This window comes from Paralichthys olivaceus, chromosome 4 (assembly GCF_024713975.1).
Source record: "Paralichthys olivaceus isolate ysfri-2021 chromosome 4, ASM2471397v2, whole genome shotgun sequence".
Lineage (NCBI taxonomy): Eukaryota > Metazoa > Chordata > Actinopteri > Pleuronectiformes > Paralichthyidae > Paralichthys > Paralichthys olivaceus.
Genome location: NC_091096.1, coordinates 18,163,261 through 18,177,285, shown reverse-complemented (window position 1 = coordinate 18,177,285; position 14,025 = coordinate 18,163,261). Strand labels below are relative to the sequence as shown.

Genomic DNA, 14,025 nt, shown 5'->3' with positions numbered 1-14,025 from the left:
TCTGAAAGCATGTCTGATTTCTTTCTCTCCTCTTTCTTCACTTTTTGATGCCCCCCTCTCTCTTTCTCCATCTCTCCCCTTACTCCTCCTGATTGTAATCTGCGGCTGTCAAGCTCCCAGTAATTGAAACTGACTTGATGAATCGCTTAATTACCTTTAATAGCTGATTCAAGAGGAGCTGAATAATGAAGATAACAGAGAATGAAGAGGAGGTTGTGGAGCATCAGGCTGTAATTGCCCCATTGTTGTCGTCTGTGGTGTTGTTGTTGTTGTTTGCGGCAGTGAGTCGTGCCTTGTTATTCCGTCATCAACACCCGTGAGTCTGCTTAGCACGAGAAGATATGGGCTAAAACTAACAGGATGTTGTTTCAGACTTCAAAATAATAATGCCGCCTTTACGCCAAGCACAAAGAGAGGAAGGATGATGGAGTGAAGGTTAACGAGCAGCGATAAAAGTGAAAGAACCAGTGTTTGGGAGATGGGAAGAAGAAGTTGCAGAAACAGGAAAGAACTAACTTTTATTATGCCATCTCAGCGTGTTGTTAATGTTGCGTGTAATGTGGGTGGAGCAGCAGCTGACATGGCTGTGAGGTACAGCTGTAAGGAGATCACCATAATATCTAACCATGATGCCCAGCGGTACCAGCAGCCCTGGCAGAGCATACTCTGACCTATAAAGGATATGAAAATGTTGCATTCCAGCTGCATTTATTATTCATTAATTGGCTAACTTACCCCCTAGTCAGCAGTATCTAATATCTGAGAGAGGACTGAAGCGGTGGGTTTCCATGTAGTTCTGGTATTCATAAAAGAGAATCTAAATTGTATTATTTTCCCTTTCATTTTACATCAAAGAGACTTTAAATAAGTTTGTTTGGAAGCTTTTCAGTCTAAGCCAGGTCTCTCTTGTGCTTGTTTTTTTTCTCGATGCACACCACATGTGTCACAGTCAAGTCACTCCAATTGTCAGTTGTAAGGGGCCGCAGCTAAAAGTCCTAATTAAGCATTTTCGTCCCACTTCTTTTTTATCCCATGTCCCGAGAGATGCTTCCTGCTGTTCACAGAAATAAAGCAACAGAGAGATGAAAACAACAGGAAGAAGAGACAACACAGAATCAGACGACATGCTATGCTTTGTATTCAAACCTCGTTGCTGCTTGCTAAAAAAAACAGGACCTAACTCCTGTACCGAATTAGTTTCAGGCCTTATTATGATCAGCCCGTGTTGCAAATGCAGCTTTTTCCATTTGCAGGTCATGTGAGAACGAGCGCTGGAATCTACAGTCCAGACATCTGATTACCAGCTTTTATTGCATGTCTGACAGCAGCAGAGGAAGCATATGATTTGTGTTTTTATTTGGCTACACTTTTAGTCACTCGTGTCACTGAATCGGAGAGCAATTAACATCTGATTATGAGAGGATTTAGATTAAGTGGCATAAAAATATGCAGAATTAGCAAATATGACACATATTCCTTATCAGTGACATGATCAAACCAAAATCACCAAACCAATATCTCTGTTAACATCAAGCACTTTTTCAGTACTGTTGTCAGACTGCCCACAGCAGGAGCAAACTAAAGTCAGGGAACAGACTTGCCTGAAGCCTGTGCATAGACATAATTCACTTTTGTACCTAAGCCTTTGGAAACTGCTGTGACTATAGATATGTTATTAGTCTGACCAGGAAATGGAGCAGTGCGCTGAATTTACAGAGGAATTAACCAAGCCTAATGGCCCAGACAGGATGAATGAAAGAATGCTGTTCAGAGGAAGTCAGAGAAAGAGCCAAGCAAATACAGGAAAAATGTATCTGATGAAAGGTGACATCTTCATACCTTCAGCGAGGAGGAGAAAAGAGGAGAGAGGGAACAATGGTTGGAAAATAAGTGGTGGTGAAATTATTAGGACAGCAGGCTTGTTTTACCCTCCTGGAGAGATCTTTACTAGCAAGCTGATCTTTGCAGCCTGGCCTGAAATTTCTGTTTGATGGAAAACCTGAGCAGACGTTCACTGCCTCCCCCAGCACAGCCCCCTTCAATCTCCCGATAGAGCAGCATGCCAGAAACTGGACTAGAGGCCCTGTGAAACAGTCTCTCCTGGCGCCTGTGCTCACTTACATTATTCTGCACACTGCAGAGCTATTAGAGCTTTGTAGCATTATTCTGCATAAAGCAACTGTGCCCCTTTTTCAGCACATCTGCGAATTCAGCATGAAATGTGAGCTGTCCCTAAATGGTGCAGTGCAAAAAAAGGGAAAAGTTGAGTTGAGACATGGAGACAGAACATTGTTGGTTTAAGTGGTAGAAGGAATCAGATGTCATTCGTGTGGACAGTGCAGCGACAGTTGGTGTAGTGAGCTGAAGGGCAGCTGAGGGTCAGCTGAGGCGGAGAGGAGAGCAGCTCAGCTGTTGCTGCAGGACAGCAAGTGTCCATGTGTTCCTGTTGGAGGAACACCCCCTCAGCATGCGTCCATCCATCCTTACTATATGCAGTTTTTGATCTTCCGTCAACCTTTCACGCTGTCCCTCAGACTGTGGACGTCTGTGTCTGCATGTGGGAATTTGGTACCTCAAGCCCAGACTGCTGACTCTGCCCTTCCTGCAGACCAGAGGAGGATCTAGTGTCGTCTGCTCACTACTCCCCCCCAGCAGATCATACCAGACACTGTTTTACATCGTGCAAGCTTACAGCTCAGTTAAATCACTTTGCATATGATTAAGGAGTCTTTCAACCTCCAAATCACTGTAATGGAATGTGACAGAACTGATTTCTCAGTCAGACACATTTCATCTATAAGTAATAACCCTCAATCTGTTTCTTTCAGTAGAAGTTGGTGCAACCACTTTTGTCAACATTTGCAACACTGACAAAATTATCTAGAAAGTAGAATGACACTCGAGAGCGCATTCAATTCAATTCAGTTTTATTGCGCCAAATCACAACATTCATCATCTCAAGGCACATAGTAAGGTCGAGACCTTGCACTTTTAGAGAGACCCATGATTTCGTTTTTTTCAACAATATCCATGAGTGAAAACGTAAAAAAGGGTTTAAAAAAATGACTTGCCTTACCACAAAGTTCCTGGATCTGTCTACTGATGTGGTTCTTAATAATAATAATTTGATAGTTAAATGGCTTCTTCTCTGACCCATAGCATATCCTTCCACCAAGCTTTCTTGAAATCCTTCTGATATTTTCGTGAAATCTCACTCACAAACAAACCAAACAAACAAACAAACGGACAGTGGTGAAAACTTGGCAGAGGTAAATATAAAAATGTGTTCAGAGGTCCTAAACCACTCAGCTGTGGTTTGATTCTTTTTTTAAATTAATTTTAGAATAAACCTCTTTGGAACATCCTTCTGAGTTTGATGATACCACTCTAAAATAAAAAGGAGGAACACACCCAAGTCATTATTTTTGGCTCAAGCTGGTCAACTTTAAGCTATTTCTAGTATCACCCGGGCCCAGTGGCAGCAGCAGCAGGATTGTTGGTAAAAATCCTGTTAGCTAAGTGACGGCAGCAGCACTCTGGACCTCCCTATAGCTCCTGGAAGAATGACACAGTGATTTACTCATAACACGACACCATCCCTCAAAGTCGTCACTGCAGCATATCCCTCTATGTACAGCCGGCTGTGTAATGAAAAGTGACAACACATTGCCATGCTTTTAATGTCGTTGGTTATGGGGGGATGGATAGGGCTCTGGATGGATAGGGCCCCTGTAAGAGAGCATCTGAATTATGTGGTGTGTTGTGTTTCTCACTGTCTTTGTCTCAAGCAAAAGAATAACAGATGAGCAATATTATTCAATATGTTACAATCAAGTGCATTTAGTATGCACCACAGAATCACTGTGTTGTTAAAATTAGACTGTAACATCCCTGATTGAGGTCATTTAGATTTTGATTTGGACAAGATGTTCTCTCCAGCTAGAACCCTGCTTTCTGACTCCCAATTTTTGTGTTCCAGCTGTGTTTACCAGCATGTTTGGGATGGTTTTATTTACTATCTTGCTGGATTTTATTCCCAGAGGGTTCAATAATCCTCTTACCATATGGGGGGGCACAGAAAATATCTTTTTGCTTCAAGTGTGCCTCCAGGCATAGCCTAGGGCTTATGACAATTTTGGCCACAGCTTCTTAGCCCAACCTTAAACCCTGTGCAACCCAGCCTCTGTCCGAGCTGTCTCCTCCACCCCTTCGTCCATTGCCTGGCCCCCTCATCCATTTTTAGCCTGCAGCATGGAACATGTTTTCTAGTAATACATCAGTAGGCATTATATCTGGAGTAAGATCAGCCTCCGTTGGGGAAAGCATAACCTTGGGAGTGACTTTGTGGCGAGAGCTGTCATTGCTCCTCCAACTAGCCTGCTGTGAATCTTAAGATGCTTCCACTCTGAGGAAAGTCATAGCTGAGGGGTTTGTCCAAGGTGGAAACTCAGAACCTAAAAACGTCATCACCTACGCCTCATTCCTTTGTTCTGGCCTCAGAAAATAACACTTTCACTATATGGCACTTTGCATGGTCCAAAGAAACACGTGGATTTGACTCATTATGAAAGTTTTCATTGGGAACTGAATTCTTCCTGTATTATCTGGCAGCACTGCTTCTGTCTGTGTTCTGTCTGTGGTACTTCTTGCATACCAATGCCTTAGGGCAGTGACATGATGATTACAAGGTCAGTTCAGGTTGTATCACTTTACCCCGAGAACACAAGCAAGAAAACAAAGAGCAAATCAGGTTTAAAGGTCTCTGCTGCAGGCTGAACCATGGTAGGCAGAAGGTCTTTGATTTCTTTTTCCAGCAAAATCGAATCTGAGGAGAAGTTGGATTTTTATTTTTCTATAATGTTTAGATAACCACTTCAGGCAGGTTTAGTTCAAAACTAATTTTTCTATTTAGACTTGACATGGAGCAAAATATTAGTGATGCACATTTTACAAACGGTTCATGTGAATTTCTTCCATCTCCATCTCCATCAACATAGAAAGTATATGCAATGTATGCTGTATATGTTATAGATACCTGGTTATATCTAGATGTGAATATGCAGAAAATGTAGCAAGGGTCAGATTTTGGAGCAGAAAGCCTTTTGGTTTCTGTTTCTAGTTTGATCACATTTGAGCAGTCAAGAGCAAAAGAGGTTGAACACCCTGACCTAAATTTGCATCGGCTATCACCTTTTTGATTTCATATGCTGTTTTAAGATTAATCAAAATATCATCTGTACCTAAAAAACCTTCAAAAACAAAGATTGTGTTTTGTGTGGAGAAATATTTTTCGATTGGTTTGATTTAAGAATCTAGTCGGAGTGTAAACAGTTTACAGATAACATAAGATGGGAGTCTTTTCCACTGTCTACACCAGAAGCCCCAAAATAGTGGCCTTTGCCCCCAGAGGCTAATTCCTCATGAGACGATAGCCGATGGGCTCTCAGGCTGCATACCTGGTAATGTGTCAAACTAATATGCAGTAAAGTGGCTCAGACTGTAGTTTCACCAAAGCCTTTTTCCATTCTCTCTGACATAAAGTGCTGCTTTTGATCGAGCCATCGTTTGAACACATATCCACATCACAGTATTACATCTGCAGTCGTTTGAGCTGTCTGTTTAGTTTCAGTCCCACTGTTTATGTAGCTTGTGTTCAGGCCCATAATGTGGCAGGTTTCGGATGAAATAAATGGGAAAACACACATGGTGGTAACTAATCCCGACGGCACCATCACATACTCACCACAAGCCACAGAGCCCCTCGCCGTCCCTGGTTCCCACCCACTCTGGCTCCAGAAACATTTCCATCCCTGGTGTCTCGTCAGTGGCTGCACCCCAGTACCTTATACTGTAGCTTATTAGTCTCCATGCTGATGCAGCAAAGCAGTGATGGCCAGGCTGTATGGTGGATGGAGAAGTGAGTTAGTTGCTCTACAGCCAGTTTCTGTCTTCATGGACTGTTAAAAGCTGGGTGGCAGAGCAGAGAGAGAGACTCAGAGATTAGAAGTGAGTCTTGGAGGGAATGAGAAGAGATACTTTTGATATGCTGTCATGGCTCTTTAGTCTCTGCTGTGGGTTTGTCAGTGTGTATTAGTGTGTGGGTGTATCTGTTAAAATCTGTTTACACATTCACATTGTAGGGAGATGTCATCCTTATGGAGATAAAAAGCAAATCCACATAATGTAAATCATTTCATTTTAAGGTGGAGACATGTTTTAAGGTTTGTTTAAGGTTAGGTTTAGCTTAAGTTTAGGATAAGTGTTAGTTATGGTATAAGTATTAAGTCTCTCTGAAATTAATTAGGATGGTATATTATCTGAGATAATACACACAATGCACTGGCTTCACCATTATTTATTGTTTCCCCACACGTATCTCATTTTTCTGATGTTGTTTGCTGAGCTTTCCATCAGCACTTCACAGTCACCTTCACTTTTACTTCCTGTACCTCTCTCCCTTCTTCTCTCATAATTATTTCCAAACCTGTGGAAAAGTTGCTGATTTTGATGCTCAAAAAGACATTACTAGACTAAAAGACGAAATATTGGTGTTGTAATAACTGTCTTTGATGGCACTACATTTTAATTACCATCATTTTGTGGGAGAGTGTGTCGTGTAAGCAGAAAACAGATGGTGCAAAAAGCATATTTTAACAACTAAATGACTTGTTTTGTACATGAAGAGCTGACGAGGCACTTGCATTTTACTCAATTACAATTTTTCCCACAATGGGTCTTTAACTCCATCTTCTCTCTCTCCACAGGAATTATCCACCAGATGAAGGGGGACTATGAGACTGCACTGAAACTCCACAAAACACACCTGGCCATCGCTCAGGAGCTGAACGACTACGCGGCTCAGGGCCGGGCATATGGTAACATGGGTAACGCCTACAATGCCCTGGGAGCATTTGACCAGGCTGTTCGCTACCACCGCCAGGAGCTGCAGATCTCCATGGAGGTCAATGACCGGGCCTCGCAGGCATCCACCCATGGCAACCTGGCTGTGGCTTACCAGGCCCTGGGAGCCCACGACCGTGCTCTGCAGCATTACCAGAACCACCTCAACATAGCTCGTGAGCTCAGAGACGTCCAGAGTGAGGCACGGGCTTTGGGCAACCTCGGCAACTTCCACTGCTCTCGAGGAGAGTTCCCCCAGGCCGTGCCCTACTATGAGCAGTACCTCCGGCTGTCCCCTGACCTCCAGGACATGGAGAGTGAAGGGAAAGTTTGTCACAATCTAGGTTATGCCCACTACTGCCTGGGCAACTATCAGGATGCTGTCAAATACTATGAGCAGGACTTAGCTCTTGCCAAGGACCTTCATGACAAACTGAGTCAGGCGAAGGCTTACTGTAACCTTGGTTTGGCATTCAAAGCCCTAGGAGACTTTACTAAGGCAGAGGAGTGTCAGAAATACCTCCTGTCACTGGCCCAGTCTCTGAACAATGCACAGGCCCGCTTCAGAGCTCTGGGAAACCTGGGAGACATATTTGTCTGTAAGAAGGATGTGGCCGGAGCCATTCAGTTTTATGAGCAGCAACTGGCCTTAGCTCACCAGGTATGTGTGTATGTGTGTATCGAACAATTCATCATATAAATAGGATATGTCATGTGAAATGTAATTTTGGTATCATTCACCCATGCCCCTCATGCGGGTATTGTGGAATTCTTTCTTGTTTCAGGTTAAGGAGCGTAGGATGGAGGCCTGTGCCTATGCCGCCCTGGGGGCCACGTACAGACTCGTGCAGAAATATGACAAAGCACTGGGCTACCACACCCAGGAGCTGGAGGTGTACCAAGAGCTGGGCGATGTGTCGGGAGAGTGCAAAGCCCACGGTCACCTGGCAGCCGTCTACATGGCCCTGGGGAAATACGCCATGGCCTTCAAGAGCTACGAGGAGCAATTGGAGCTGGGGCGGAGGCTGAAAGATCCTGTGGTGGAGGCTCAGGTGTACGGGAACATGGGCATCACTAAAATGAATGTAGGGGTGATGGAGGAGGCGATTGGCTACCTGGAGCAGCAGCTGGCCACTTTACAACAGCTGAGTGGCAACGAGGCAGTCATGGACAGGGGCAGGGCCTATGGGAACTTGGGAGACTGTTATGAGGCTCTGGGAGACTTTGAGGAAGCCATCAAGTATTATGACCAATATCTGTCAGTGGCCCAGAGCCTCAACCGCATGCAGGACCAGGAGAAGGCCTATAGAGGCTTAGGCAATGGACACAGGTGAGTCTGTCATTATATTTCAAATTCACTATTTCATATAGTCAGAGAAATATTTCTCAGGCTTTGCATAACACACTGGTATCAATTTCCCTCAGCTGTTGCCACAGCAGATAATTGTATTGACAGAGTATTACTAATAATCACAGTAATCCTACTTTGCATATAATTTTTCTCCTTGCATTCACTATCAAGGACCACCATAGTTTGGAGACACCTTGCTGGTGAGCAAAGCTTGGATGTAAGCCTGGTGCTCGCTGTCTCAGCAGCAGCCTTGTGGCCCTGGCCTTATCTGTATGCAAAGAGGCTTTGGCACATGGATGTCTGAAGCTGAGGGGAAGCACAGTTATTTCAAGGCAACCTCTTACGTCTCTTCTCCCTTCTATTTTTCCTTGTGCGTCAGAGAGACGATAGCATCCTCGGATACCAAACTGCAAAATAAAACATGGAAAGCTTGCTGAAATCATTTCAGAGATGATTTTCTCCTTATTGTGCAGCATCAGCGTGGCACCGCGGAAATCACACACACAGAAGTATTAGCCGTGCATGAGTTCAGAGGGGAATAATAGACATCACACCCAAAACCATTCTCGTCTCCCGACAGCTCTTAGTCGAGCACATACATTATCACGCAAGACTGATTAAGCTGAACGCTTTTATCCTTTTTAATGCCCCATTTGAACCTGCATCTGTCAGTAGTTGGTATGCATGAGGATGTGAATAAAGTCTGCTGGAAGGCTGTGAAGGCAAATAAAACATCAAGATGGGATGAATGCCGCTCTGTCAAAACATACACAAGAGGATGGAGGCAGGGATCCTTTGACAGATGACCCATCTCGTATTTGAGGGTGGTTAAAATGTTTACCCTTCAAAAAAAACTGCATACATTTAAAATTGAATATCCACGTTCAAACATTTCTCATATACTCAAGCCTTCCACACACGGCAGCTAAACAGTAATGTGTGGGACTTCTGTCTGTATCTGTTTGGGTTTTTTTCATGAAACCAGTGCCAAATCTAGGATCTTTCTAAATCAGGGGACATAAAGGGGCCACAATTTACAAATAGGGACCAATTATTATGACCAACACGTGATTCAGTAAGGTGCACATTTAACTCATTCCTAATATACTGTTGAATGTATAACTTTGAGGAAAATCATATAATATTTTGTTTAATTGTTCTTTGTTAAAGCACATTGTATACTTGACAAATTGTCATATTAATTGTTAATATTGTCTGTGGGAGACTAAGTCTTTTGACAGGACATAGGCCCTTCAGAGGCCAATCAGATTTCAGCTGTGGGCAGTGCCCTCCTGTCCCCACCCCTGAATCTCCCCCTGAATGAAACTATTCCTGCTATGTCCTTTCCCTGTTGTATGGAATAGATTTGTATGTGTATGAATAGAGTCTAGTTTCCAGAGAAATACTTGAATGTTGTCAGCTTGTAAGATACCTCACAAATTGTTCAGTTGGACAGGAATTGCCAATGACAGATTTTCTTTTAGTTTGTCTTGTTAGGGTGTTATCTCACACATCTTGCTCCTAATCTGCTTCACTCTAACACTCATTGGTTTTCTGTCTTTGTCTGCAGGGCCATGGGACACCTACAGCAGTCGCTGGTGTGTTTTGAGAAGCGACTAGTGGTGGCTCACGAGCTCGGGGAGTGCGGGGGCAAGGCCCAGGCCTATGGTGAACTAGGTGCTCTCCACAGTCAACTGGGCAATTACGAGCAGGCCATCTCCTGTCTGGAGCGTCAACTGGTCATCGCCCGCGACACCCAGGACCGACTACTGGAGGGTGACGCCAGCTGCGGTTTGGGTGTTGTATATCAATCTATGGGGGAGTATGAGACAGCCCTGCGATGCCACCAAAGTGACCTGGAGATTGCAGAGGAGACGGGTAGCCCCACACGCCAGGCTCGCGCCTACGGCAACTTGGGCCTTACCTATGAGTCGCTAGGAAACTACGAGCGGGCAGTCGTGTTCCAAGAACAGCACCTAAGTGTGGCAGCACAGACTAATGACTTGGCTGCCAAGACACTGGCCTATGGTAGCCTGGGGAGAACACACCATGCACTGCAAAACTACTCACAGGCTGTCATGTACCTGCAGGAAGGTGAGTGAGTCAGGGGGGAGCAGGAGAGAGGATTGCCTTTGTTGCCTGAGCTGATAGGCTTAGAGTATGTGAATTCATGAATATGAAATTCAGAGCCTATTTGTTGCTAAGCCTTTGCCACATTTTTATTAGGAAGTGTGTATATTTGTGTGTGTTTGGGCTTTTGTGCTTATGTGTTATGAGTGCACAGGGGGATTTTGTGTGTGCATTATGCATCTGTTGTCTTCTGTTGTGTAAAGGTATACCAGCATTTGTGTGTATGTCTGTGCAAACCTTTCAGGATGCACGCCAAGGCATTTTTCCTGTTTACCGCTAGCTGTTCTTCACACCCCCTATATCTACTTTCCTCAGAGGGTTCTTTGCAGTGAGCTGCCAAAGGATCTTTTCACACGGCGGCTGACAGACTCCTGCCTCTCACGATTCATTGTCCCCTACAGATTACGGTGAAATAAAAACCTGCTGCTTGGTCCCTCAAATATTCATTATGTTAGTGACAGTGCAGGAATTGTTTGTCTCCGAGAATGTGATAAGTGGAAGCATCCATGGATGTGAGCTAAATGTCCGTGCCACCAGCCTCGCATGTGCCCAGTGATAGACCTCGTATGCAGGCACACCCACCGTGTTACGATCCAAACCCTGTTTGAATCCCAGAAAATTGCTGCTTGTGTGAAACGACAGTTCTATATTTCACCCTGCAGGGAGAGAATGCAAAAATACAGGGATGCATCTCTACCATCTTTCCTCCGTCCGCTTTATTAGAGTTAGGAAGGCCCGCAGTGACCTGTACACCCTCTGCCAGCCTGCTTGTTGAGCTTTAATGGAAACAAAGGCGACAGGCCATTCTGTCTCCACCCTGTCCTCCTGTTGTCCCCTGCACTGTCCTTGTATTGTTCCTCGGTCTGACCGAGAAAAAAGAACGGTGCCTTCACTATCGCTGACAGCCAATTATTTCTGGCCAACCTACCCAGACCGAAAAGTTGGCAAGGCTTTTTTTCCTCTTCAGTTTTTCTCTTTTTTATGCTGGTTTTGTGTTTTTTATTCTTCATGCTGCACTTGTTTTTTGTTTTTGTCTCCTGAAAAAGATTAATTGGAAGGAGGGATAGAAAGGCAGCTCCAAACTAGTGCAGATACTGTTGACAACGTGACCTCCAACTCAGTGTGTGTGTGTGTGTGTGTGTGTGTGTGTGTGTGTGTGTGTGTGTGTGTAAGACACACAGAGATACCAATTAACTGCTGATGGGAAGTCATCATTTCTGTCACTTCAAGTGTTCACACCACTTCTCCAGTTATCTCCCTGTAATTTTATAATAAAGGACATTTCACAGCGACGTCTCAATCTGAGACAGGGAGGGAGACATTTCATACAGAGATGCACTTTTCAATGATTAACACAATAGTGTCATTAAATCAATGTCTGAGGTATTACAGTTTCTTCTTGCTCGGTTTATGGAACAACAACTAATGAAAAAACAGTATTGACCTACAATGGCAGGCCATGTTAGGACTGTTAAGTATACATCTGATATGTGAACCAGAAATAAATAGGTGACTTATCTATTTTTGTAAGTCAATGTATGTGCTTCATACAAAATGACGTGCAAAACAACCATATTTAGAATAATGAACACCTGCATAGCATCATTTTGTAAATTGGCTGATATCAGTTGTATTTATAAAAAGCTGCATTCATCATGTGTAAGACAGAGCAGACAAACATTGTAAGGTCATATATTAAGTATATACATGTTGCATTTTAAAAACACTCAAAAAAATGTATTTCATAATTTAAAATCTTTTTGTTTTAAATAGAAGATTAGTATATAAACATTTAGGCTTTAGAGGCTTTAGAGGAGTTGGATGATATGATTCACAATGAGAAATGTCTTCATCAACGTATGTGGACCTCTCACAGTTTTCAGCTTTATTGTCAGTCTGTGTGTATGTATATATATGTATATATATATATATATATACACACTGGCAATTTGATGTAAATTTAAGTACAGCTTTAATACCAATGCATATGATTTTGTCTATGATGTCTTTCAATATCATGAATATGAAATATAACACTACAATATTATCATCAATATTTTCACAATAGCAGTCTTAGACAGAATAGGTAGATTTCGGTGTCATCACAGTAGAGAATTCTTTATTGTGAAAATGTCTACAGTCTTTTAACTCCTCAGAAAGTGTTTATGTCACCATCTCGCTGTATGTGACACACTGTTCTTCTCCACATATGGAGATCAAAGGGCACTGAATCGGGTGTGTCGAAGGGTGAGAATATTTTTTCATGGCACTATGCACTTCCTTCACAGGCCATGACATTTCATGCCTGTATTCTAACGCATTTGTGTATGTGGTATGTGCGCATAAAGCTGGTGTCCGAAGGTGCTTGGGGCTCTGGGCTGCAGAGAATCTCTCACACAGCTGTCAAACAGCCTTTAAAGTGTTCTCTAGTTGCTCTTCGGGGTGCAGCCAGCCACGGCCACATCCTCATGTCAGCCGCTGCTACGTGACTGTGCCTGCGGGGCGCACCAAAGGCGTGCATGGTGACAGTGACAGACACGGAATGATACAGAGCAGGAGAACAGAGGGAATGAGAGAGTTTGGGAGAGAAGGAGGGATGGAGAGAAAGAAAGGAGATGCAAGGCGGGTGGAGGGGAGAGGCAGAGATCGGCATTAGTCATAACTCAGATGTATTATTTCACTGTCAACTGGAGAATAAAGAAAACATAGAGTTGGTTGACATTCAGGCTTGATCATAAAGAACTATCATAGTGCGGCCCAGAAAAAGACATGTTTTATGCTTGTGCGTGCGTGTGTGCGTGCGTGTGTGCAGATGAAAGACTCCGAGCTGGAGCTGAGATGAGTGAGGGGTGAGGATGTCAGAAAATGAAAAGGATAATTTAGATCTGTTTCCTCTCTCTTGCTCCAGCGCCTAATGAGCCCTAAGCAGTGCAGAGTCCCCGCAAGCAGTGCCACCACAGTCAAGATGAAACAGGTAGAGAGAGCGGAGGGGGCCAGAGACAGAGGCATGGAGATGAAAAAATAAATAGGTAGAGGGAGAGAGGAGCGCAGTGGATGCATGGGGGAAGAGGGCAGGCAGGCAGGCAGGCAGAGGGAGGGGTGTGCGGAAAGATAAGGAGAGATGGGAGAGTGTTTCAGGCTTCAAAGGCTGCCGGCTAGCGTGGCCATGGAGGAGCCATGAAGTCTACGTTTGCGTGGTGTGCTGGGTCTTGCAGAATCGGCTGGCTGTTTTCGGGTCACGCTCTCTGTTCTTGGCTTATCTGGTCCAGCCACAGACAGTTTTCCAGGAATGCCGAGGAAAAGCGAACGAGGGGTGGCTTGGCCCAGTTTCTCCTCTCTTTGACCAAAAGCATGTTTAGACCCCTCAACAACCACACAAGCGAGCGGAGAGCGTTGTAAATACAGAGTCCGTGTTAAGCGAGATTGTGCATGAGCAATGGCCTCATTCAAAACTGCAGACTGCTTGCTGTGCATTTAGCACCTTGTGGGCGATGTGTGGCGCAGCAGCTGTCGTATTTTTTTTCGTCATTGTCCTCTGCGGAGTGGCATTTTCATCTCAGTAATTGGGCAGAACCAAGTACTCGGCAGGAAGACTGAGGACACATGCAAAGATGTGACATACGCCTCACTGGTTGAGGGATTGG

The 14,025-nt window shown here is 44.1% G+C and overlaps 1 protein-coding gene across 5 annotated transcripts in view; it reads left to right on the top strand.

Moving 5' to 3' along the window:
* The window catches only part of LOC109633643 (tetratricopeptide repeat protein 28-like), a 180,131-nt gene that overhangs the window by 148,256 nt on the left and 17,850 nt on the right, over positions 1-14,025 (top strand). For all 5 annotated transcript variants that reach the window (XM_069524037.1, XM_069524036.1, XM_069524035.1 and 2 more), the window contains 3 exons: positions 6,765-7,561; positions 7,686-8,230; positions 9,822-10,345. In XM_069524037.1, the coding sequence (XP_069380138.1) occupies positions 6,765-7,561; positions 7,686-8,230; positions 9,822-10,345 (1,866 nt within the window). The remainder of the gene's footprint in view (positions 1-6,764; positions 7,562-7,685; positions 8,231-9,821; positions 10,346-14,025) is intronic.